Here is a 10,169-nt window from a genome sequence, read left to right as displayed (position 1 = left end):
TAGTCAGGATGTTTATGAAGGATTATGATTCATGTTTATTGAGGCTTGTGTCAAAGTATTACTATGGTTACACACAGTATTGTCAGTTTTCCATTAATGGTTTGTAACCAGTGAGCTCTCCCTGGTAATCATTAAAGTTTCTCTTCAGTAAATGTACTTATTTCTTGTTGAATCAGCTACGTTATTGGCATGAGAAAACTTTGATGATGTGTTTAAAGACAGATAACCATCTATAAAAAGATCTACACTTGAATTATTGATCTGCGGAAAACAACAATATGAGCAACATGTGATGTTTCTTTCCTTTCTTCAACTGTCAGGAAACCAACTCCCTACGTTATGTAGTTTACAGGGGAGGGTCAGATTTAGAAAATACTGTCACACTCAGTTTCGTTACCTTTTCATGTATTTACTCATAATAACATATAATGATAAATTAAAATAATTGATGCATCACTTTTGATTCACTTAATCTGCTCAAACTAATGTGTCAATATTATGGATCATTCATGCATAACAAAACATTAAAATGTTTAATAGTGGTTAAGTTACTAAAATATGAATCACAATTAAAGTGAATCATTCTGCCTGTCAGTGAATGTAAATCCTCCTCCATGCATCATGTGTGCTGCTCTTCACTTCACTGCAGCTTCATGGCGCCATCTAGTGGACTGATAGTAGAAGTACAGCAGCTGATGGCAGCTTTCTCTGCCTCACACTGCTGTCTGGCTGCATTCACACTGATATATAACAGAGAAGAACAGCCATGAGTCTTCCTGTTAAAGGGAGTTTTTTCTCTCCACTGTCACCAAGTGCTGCTCATGTGGGAATGTTGGGTCTCTTTAAATGAAACCTGAAGAGTTCGGTTTAGACCTACTCTAAGTGGAAAGAGCCTTCACATGACTCTGTTGTGATTTGGTGCTTTATAAATAAAGATTGATTGATTTATTGATTTATTGATTGATTGATTGACATATGTGTTATATTAAAGCAGCTGATCTTTGATCTCTGAGCTGCTTTATGCTTTTATTGGTGTTCAGTGTCTCAGTGTGACAGCAGCCTGACGAAGCTCTTTATGAAACAGACCTGGTCCAGACAGCAGAGAGCTGCACAGAGAAAACCTTCATGGGAAGAAGTTGAGTAAGTGGATCTTTGTTTGCTTTGAATTGTCTTCATTAGGATCTCTAATGTTTCCTCTTCATCACAAACAAGCTGCTCTGTGTTTGTTACTGTGTTGACTTCCTGAACAGAACAAGACTCTCATCACTTCATCACTGATTTCTTCTGTCTTTGATTTCCTGATTAGTTTTTCTGTCAGACTGCAGAATAATAATGAACCTGTGTGTGTCTTCATCAGGTGCTGCAGGTTACCAACATTTAAAGGTATTAAACTCAAAACTTCACATTACAGTTGATACTGTTCAGTCTGACTCAGTTAAACATCAACTCATATAAAACTATAAAAGCAGCTCCTCATATCACATCCTGACACGTAAACTGGACTTTGATCCTCAGGTTGTTCATGAAGGATTATAATTCATGTTTATTGAGGTCAAAGTTAAGCAGTAATCATTTTAATCACTTATTTTATAACACAATGAACTCAGTGAGCTGTCAGTTAAATGTGTTAAATCTCATGAATGTAAATGTAACGTTCAGCTTCTCTTCACATGAACGTCATGATGATTCTTTTTTCTAACAGCACACAGTGAAACACTGAGAAACCATCAATACAACAATAAATATAGAAAAACATCCATCAACTGTGGTCATGTAGTGAGTCTTCCTTCCTGTCCCGCCTCCTCTACAGGTGGAGCTCTGACTCATCAGGAAACAGCTCACCTGTGATAAAAACCCTGAGTGACAGCCGTGGAGTGGAGAGTCTTTGTCTTCAGCAGTTTGGACTGTTAACTGTAAGTTTGCTTTGTTTCATACTTTAACTTTCTCTGTGCATGTGCCATTAGCAGAAATAACAGTGCAAGATTCAGGGAGAGTATTCTTAGTGAGCAGCATCCATTTAGTTTAGTCTGTTTAACACTAACTTATAAAGGTGCATAAAGGTGGAATATGCAGGATTCAGAAGAGGGGACAATATCATTTATGTAAATAGAGAACAATATTAAACCTAACAAGAACCTTGTAGAACATCTGTTGAAATAATATTTATGAAATCAGAGTGAACATCATCCATTTTTACACTCTGTGATCTATTAGAGAATTAGTTTTTAAACCATAGACAACTGACAGAATCAAACTGAACCAATATACTTTTTATACCAGTACTGAGTGATCGACATTATCAAATGCCTTCAACAGGTATAAACAGAGCAGCACAAGATATTTTACTATCCAGGACAAACACAACGTCATTTAAAAACAGTGACGTTGTAGATATGATGCTATCTATCGGCCTAAAACCAGACTGAAGGGTGTGAGCACAGAGATCAAAGAGAGATAAGACCTGAGCTGATTATTAAACAGTGATTCCAGGATTTTAACAAGTCAGCATATTTTGGAAATAGGGCGATAATTATTAACTATAGATTAATCACCACGTTCATGTAGGAGAAGGACAGATTCTGCACTGTAGATGATTAGACTTGTTTCAAGGTAACTGCTCTTCATTTGTCTCAGTAAAGTATTCAGTCTGTTTTTCAGCTCAAAATGAGCAGAAACGAGTCTGAAAAGTGGATTCAAGGAGATTAAAGACGCCACAACTCATAAACTCATAACCTGAGGAAACTTTAGAGACAAATAATCCAGTTTCAAGCATCTTTAACTTGAATTTCTGACACTTCATTTCTTATATGAAGCCAAACAGACTAATGTCTGATGTTAAAACTAGTTTTAAGGTTGGATGGTGTTTGATAGGTTTTGATGCTAGTTTAATGAAAAGTAGTTGAGTGTTGTTTTTCTGGTCAGGAGGTTTCTGTGCACTGTGGGAAAAGAGGATGTTGAGGTGAACAGAGCCGAGGAGTCCCAGAGTTCAGACAGACTGATTTAGAGAAGCAGTTACAGACAAACGTTCACTTCTTTATCATCTTTTTATTGTTTTACTCAGGCAGAGGAAGTTCAGGGGGACGACCTGTAGAAATAAAGAACAAGTGTGTAACGGAGGAGGAAAACAAGAACCCAGACAACTAGACCAGAAACCCGGACAAAGAGAAGAAATGGCCTCATCCAGCTCCGACATACAGGTCAGTGTGCTCCAATCTATCAATAAACATCTGGAGGGTGCTTCCACCAGGAGATTAACGTCACTGTGTGCTGAGCTCCACACGTAGACTACTTTGTGTTCACATTCTGCTTTAACTCATGGGTGTAGATTTGGGTTTGGAAGGTGTTGCTGGATTGTCCAAACGTCACAGAACTGAAAATGACTTCACTGCACAAAACTAAGTCAGCTGTTGTTGTCAATAACACATGAAATAATGATGGTCCAGCTGTTCCTCCCAGCCCACACAGATGTTATCAAACCATTTGTGGCAGTTGTTGTTGTCCTACAGAAAACATGCTGTAGTTCTTCTGAGAACCAGTGACATTAAAACTGTTGAATGTGGTTCTTTAAAGACACACCTTCAGGCAGGTAGCCCTGTTGTAATTCAAATCCCAGCCGAGTCAAACCGGGTTAAGTAAAGCCAGCACATACGTATAGGAAAAGGCCGACTGACTGACTGACTGACTGACTGACTGACTGAGGTGCAGGCTGGGATTCATGAGTGTTAATAAAGTCCTCTGCACACCCAGATTGCAGTTTCCTCAACCAAGATGATAAGTCTGCCTGTTGACCATGTATTTTAACATCACTGTTTTCCAGCTGTTTGATGAACATATATCAACAATAATATACTGTAATTTTATTCATTTTGACGATAAAACTTGTTCTGTATTTTTAGATTCCTTTCCAGTCTGCAGACTTATTATCTTCATTGTTTTAACAGGTCCAATATTATCTAAAAAATCACTAAATCTATTTCATTAACAATCATATTATGCTTTGGCAGGAAAATATGTTGTGAAACCTGCTTTTCCAGGTCCATTTTTGATAATATCAAATAATACTTTGAGTTTTTGTAAAACAGAAAATTAAGAATTGTTCATCAAATCCAATTTTTGTCATTCCTTTTAGATCTTAGTAGCACAAAAGTTGGCGACCCTTAAAAAGGCCCTCCTTAAATGTTTGAAGCATTTGGGAAAAGAGGATTTTAAAAACTTCAAGTGGCACCTGGAGCAGGAGGATGGCCTCCCAAAGTGTGAACTGGAGAAAGCAAACAGAAATAAAACAGTAGATCTGATGGTTGAGAAATATTGTGAAGACGCTGTTAAAGTGACCATAAGGATTTTCAAGGAGATGAATAAAAATGATCTAGTGAAGCATCTGCCCAACCTCCCAGAACCTAAAGGTAAGTCATGGAAAGATTCAAATGTTACAAAGATATTTAGAAATGCTCAGTCGATGGTCGGTGGACTTGTTTTAGATTCTTCAAGGTGTTTCTCCTCTCATCCAAAAGTCTTCTTTAGTTCTGACTGACTGGTGGGAAGTTACAGGTGTTGAACCTCGGCAGGGCTGTTTACACCTTAAAGCTGTGTTCACACAGAATGCAAAGCCAATATTCACCTCGTGTTACTCACACAAGTTTTACTGCTGGATCATTTGTGTTTATTTGGCCCAACAGCCTAAATACTAACTGTACATTAAGTGTAAGCCAGCTAGCAACAGACACACCACTGTATCTTTGGGAGTGTTCCTCTGTGTGTTTGTGTTTAGTTCAGCCTCTGACTGAACTCAGGACTCAGCAGGAAGTCTGGTTCTTTCTATTATTGCCCTCCAGTTTCTCTCCTTTTTCTCTCTCCTCTCTGTATGTTCATGAAGCCTTTAGTCTGTTCATAAAGACTGAGAGAGACTCTGTGGATCAGAGAGAGGAGCCCCCACTCTCCAAAATGTACAGTTCTCTGCAGCTTAATGTAGCAGGTGCAGTTCAGGCTCAGCAGTACAATAACACTCACTGTTATCACAAAAGTTTTTACCTTCATTCCCAACAGAAAGTTTTACAACAGAATAGAACAATTATTTTTCAATGTACAGAGTTCCCACTGCTTCCCTACACATACACATCTCTATACTTCACTATTATGTTCTTGACCATCTTGGATAAACTGAAAGTAATGGGAGTATACCCATCTCCAAAATGTACAGTTTGACTCTGCAGCCATCTCAGCCTTAAATATTAGTCTCAGGGGACTTTTTCCGTGTTGTGGATGAATTCTTAAAAAAACAAACATCATTTCTTGCTGTAATGTGGTTGGTAACACAGGTTACTGGCCAGAGTAAGTGTAATAATATTACTGAAGTCCTATATGTAACAGGTTATGATAAGGATGATAAGGAGCTCAGTCTTAGAGAGGTTAAGCTGAAGGTGGCGTTCCTTCACTATGCCGAGCTATCAGCAATGCATGATGAGATCCGTGCTGATACTGTGAGGTCTTCCAGCAGGAATGATATGGAGATCTGGATGAGTAAGTGGGAGTGAATGTTGGATCATCAGGTTCAGAACAAAGCAAATTTCCCATGTTGGAAAGGTATGCAGTTTCAGAGCCTCTGCTTGTTGAATATGATTTAATGATACTTCCGTAATGCTGTGAAACTCCAATGAACTGAATAGATATTACACTTTTATGTTTATGATTGATATTTTCTACCACAGCTTCTCATTTCTGTCAAATGTTTATTAATTCAGAGGTTCTTGCTGAAGCAGAGGAGAGTGATAGACCTGGTGAGATGGAGAAAGAACAGACAGACTCAGAGAAGAAGAGAGAGGATCCCCCTCTGACCTCTGACTCAAGACCTCCAGGTATATCAACTCTCTCACACATACACAGTGTTACCTTCTCCTTACATATAGTGTGTTCAATCTATATGTTAAACAGATCATGTAGAAAACACATTATAAAACCTTTTGTAAAGTAGTTTCAGCACCTTGAAGTTTGACTCTGATTTTTAGGTGATTCCCAAAAACCTGAACAAACCCAACAGACAGACTCAGAGAAGAAGAAAGAAGATCCCCCACTGACCTCTGGTCCAAGTGGACCTCCAGGTATATCAACTCTCACATCTACACTTGGTTATTCCAGTGTTACCTTCTCTGATATTTATTCTGAAACAATAATTCTTGGTTTAATGTATATTTTGATTATATTTATTGTTTACATATAATGTTATCAGACTATTATTTACACTTATAAACTTATTTTAATCATATATTTGTCAGTGACTCTGTATCCATGATGATTCAGTGATAGAGAATGAGCTCATTGTGCTGCTGAGCACCATAAACTGTGCTGTAAAGTAATACTCTTTAGCTTGGGACACTTGTACTTTGTACCTATCATGGAAGCTTCTTTATTATTTTACCTGCAGGAATAAGATAAAAATGTTGGATACACTAAATATTAATGTATCTGTTCCACCACTGGCTGAACTCCAAATCATTGTGTGTTATTTTGTAGTTAGAAACATTTTTATCTTCATATAATAGAGATATCTGTGCCACCCCAAAATGACCACTGGTCCCCTCCTGCGTCTCCCTCCACCACTGTAGGGTTCAAGTTATTTAAATTCATCTTTTATTGTTGTTTCTTCTTTCAGAAACTCATCTCAAATGCAAACACACATTAAAAACCAATCTGAAGAAAAGGTTTCAGAAAGTGTTAGAAGGACTTTCAAAAGCAGGAAAAATCCCTCTGAATCAGATCTACACACCGCTCTACATCACAGTGGGATGGACTGCAGAGGTCAATGATGAACATGAAGTCAGACAGATTGAAACAGCATCCAGGAAACCAGACAGACCAGAAACAACAATCAGACAAGAAGACATCTTTAAAGCCTCATCTGGAAGAGATGAACCAATCAGGACAGTGATGACAAAGGGAGTGGCTGGCATTGGGAAAACAGTCTTAACACAGAAGTTCACTCTGGACTGGGCTGAAGACAAAGCCAACCAGGACATAGACTTCACATTTCCATTCACTTTCAGAGAGCTGAATGGGCTGAAAGAGAAAAAGTACAGCTTGGTGGAACTTGTTCATCACTTCTTTACTGAAACCAAAGAAGCAGGAATCTGCAGGTTTGAAGAGTTCCAGGTTGTGTTCATCTTTGACGGTCTGGATGAGTGTCGACCTCCTCTGGACTTCCACAACACTGAGATCCTGACTGATGTTACAGAGTCCACCTCAGTGGATGTGCTGCTGACAAACCTCATCAGGGGGAAACTGCTTCCCTCTGCTCGCCTCTGGATAACCACACGACCTGCAGCAGCCAATCAGATCCCTCCTGAGTGTGTCGGCATGGTGACAGAGGTCAGAGGGTTCACTGACCCACAGAAGGAGGAGTACTTCAGGAAGAGATTCAGAGATGAGGAGCAGGCCAGCACCATCATCTCCCACATCAAGACATCACAAAGCCTCCACATCTTGTGCCACATCCCAGTCTTCTGCTGGATCACTGCTACAGCTCTGCAGACCATGAAGAGCAGTAAGATTGGAGAGCTGCCCAAGACCCTGACTGAGATATATATCCGCTTTGTGGTGCTTCAGTCCAAAGTCAAGAACATCAAGTATGATGGAGGAGCTGAGACAGATCCACACTGGAGTCCAGAGAGCAGGAAGATGATTGAGTCTCTGGGAAAACTGGCTTTTGAGCAGCTGCAGAAAGGCAACCTGATCTTCTATGAATCAGACCTGACAGAGTGTGGCATCGATATCAGAGCAGCCTCAGTGTGCTCAGGAGTGTTCACAGAGATCTTTAAAAAGGAGGACTGTGGGCTGTTGCAGGTGTTCTGCTTCGTCCATCTGAGTGTTCAGGAGTTTCTGGCTGCTCTTCATGTCCATCTGACATTCATCAAGTCTGGAGTCAATCTGCTGGCAGAACAACAAACAACATCCTGGTGGTCTAAAGTCTTTAAAAGCAAATCTGAACCTGAATCAACACGTTTCTACCAGAGTGCAGTGGACGAGGCCTTGAAGAGTCCAAATGGACACCTGGACTTGTTCCTCCGCTTCCTCCTGGGTCTTTCACTGCAGACCAATCAGCCTCTCCTACAAGATCTGCTGACACATACAGGAAGTAGCTCACAGACCAATCAGAAAACAGTGGAGTACATCAAGAAGATGATCAGTGAGAATGTGTCTGCAGAGAGAAGCATCAATCTGTTCCACTGTCTGAATGAACTGAATGATCGTTCTCTAGTGGAGGAGATCCAACAGTACCTGAGATCAGGAAGTCTCTCCACAGATAAACTGTCTCCTGCTCAGTGGTCAGCTCTGGTCTTCATCTTACTGTCATCAGAAAAAGATCTGGACGTGTTTGACCTGAAGAAATACTCTGCTTCAGAGGAGGCTCTTCTGAGGCTGCTGCCAGTGGTCAAAGCCTCCAACAAAGCTCTGTAAGTACACAGATAGATTATTTTAATATTCTGCTTTCTTTTCAAAATGTCAGAAAAATAAATAAGTTCTTATTGTTTTTCCTCTCCAGACTGACTGACTGTAACCTCTCAAAGAGAAGCTGTGCAGCTCTGTCCTCAGTTCTCAGCTCCCAGTCCTCTAGTCTGAGAGATCTGGACCTGAGTAACAACAACCTGCAGGATTCAGGAGTGAAGCAGCTTTCTGCTGGACTGGAGAGTCCACACTGTGGACTGGAAACTCTCAGGTCAGATTAAGTTTTTTTCCACCAGAATTAATTTTCACACAGAAGAATTGATGATTCAACTTCTTATACTTTACACAACACATATGAAGTCTGGCTGAGACAAACTGACTTTTGATTTGATATCATCTGATGTAGATCAAATGACATCACTGATAACTGTTAATCTCAGATTCTGATATATTTACATGTTGAAAGTAGAACAGCAAAGACTTGGATCAGCATTAAGATTTATTAATTTATATCCAGCATCACCAAAAGCCCAGAATCAACATTTTAACAAAGATTATTTGTCATCTTGTTTATTATTGTCTCTCCAGACTGACTGACTGTGACCTCTCAGAGAGAAGCTGTGCAGCTCTGTCCTCAGTTCTCAGCTCCCAGTCCTCTTGTCTGAGAGATCTGGACCTGAGTAACAACAACCTGCAGGATTCAGGAGTGAAGCAGTTTTCTGCTGGACTGGAGAGTCCACACTGTGGACTGGAAACTCTCAGGTCAGATCAAGTTATACTTTGTCTTGAAATATTTTTCTTAATTATGAGGTTCTGTATTTTATTCACTGCCTTTTATTCATCACACAAAATAAAATATTTGAATTTTCCAGTTTATCTTTCTTTGACTGAGCTTCATCTACTTTACAGCACACATATATTCAGTGAGATAGAGAAACTGCTCTTTGCTTTAATATCATGGGATTTAGAGAATTACATGTCTGTTTATCACAGTGTCTGATATATTTAACTTGTCTCTCCAGACTGACTGACTGTAACCTCTCAGAGAGAAGCTGTGCAGCTCTGTCCTCAGTTCTCAGCTCCCAGTCCTCTAGTCTGAGAGATCTGGACCTGAGTAACAACAACCTGCAGGATTCAGGAGTGAAGCAGCTTTCTGCTGGACTGGAGAGTCCACACTGTGAACTGGAAACTCTCAGGTCAGGATTCATCAACCTGTTCAACAGATGAATTTAAACTCTGAATGATTTCAGAGGATAAACATTAAACCTGTGTAGGATTGCTCCTCTGATATGATTTGTTAAACCAGTTTTTACCTCAACTTCAAATTTCATGATATTTCAGTGAGCTGTTGCAGCTCAATGTCCAATAAGCATTTTTTTCTTTCCTTGCCTGCTTATTGAGGCCTGATACTCAACAAGTCCAATGTCACTTTTATATTTTGAGACAATACATCAAGAAATAAATTAAGCAATATGGGGGTGGGGTAACTTTTACAAAAGTTCTGACATGAAAGCAGCATTTATGTTGTCCTTCTTTTACACCTTCAATAACAATCATGTCTTTAAAAAGGCTCCATCAGTGTTTTTTGGCCAACCAACGGTTCCACTCAATAAATCTGAGTTTCTTCTTCAGAGCTGTGGGTGTTCGGTTCCCTCTGAAGCTGTAGATGTTCTCCTTATATGTCCACCAGGCTCTCAGTGTGTTGTGTATGAGAAAAACAATCTATGTTAACC

The 10,169-nt window shown here is 39.6% G+C and overlaps 1 protein-coding gene across 1 annotated transcript; it reads left to right on the top strand.

Moving 5' to 3' along the window:
* The first annotated feature begins 4,259 nt into the window (after positions 1-4,259).
* On the top strand, positions 4,260-8,448 carry LOC128354258 (NLR family CARD domain-containing protein 3-like). Its single transcript, XM_053314518.1, has 4 exons — positions 4,260-4,403; positions 5,739-5,852; positions 6,003-6,095; positions 6,647-8,448. The coding sequence occupies exons 1-4, from the start codon at positions 4,295-4,297 to the stop codon at positions 8,446-8,448; spliced, it is 2,118 nt and encodes a 705-aa protein (XP_053170493.1). The 5' UTR covers positions 4,260-4,294.
* Positions 8,449-10,169: the final 1,721 nt, after the last annotated feature.

Source organism: Scomber japonicus, chromosome 24, assembly GCF_027409825.1.
Source record: "Scomber japonicus isolate fScoJap1 chromosome 24, fScoJap1.pri, whole genome shotgun sequence".
Taxonomy (NCBI): Eukaryota; Metazoa; Chordata; class Actinopteri; order Scombriformes; family Scombridae; genus Scomber; species Scomber japonicus.
The sequence above is the reverse complement of the archived record's forward strand: the minus strand, read 5'-3'. Positions and strand labels throughout refer to the sequence as shown.

Coding starts and splice junctions, on each gene's coding strand:
- LOC128354258 (XM_053314518.1), top strand. CDS start 4,295: ATGGTTGAGAAATATTGTGAAGACGCTGTTAAAGTGACCATAAGGATT. Junction 5,853..6,002: donor CTCTGACTCAAGACCTCCAG/GTATATCAACTC, acceptor TCTGATTTTTAG/GTGATTCCCAAAAACCTGAA. Junction 6,096..6,646: donor TGGTCCAAGTGGACCTCCAG/GTATATCAACTC, acceptor TTCTTCTTTCAG/AAACTCATCTCAAATGCAAA.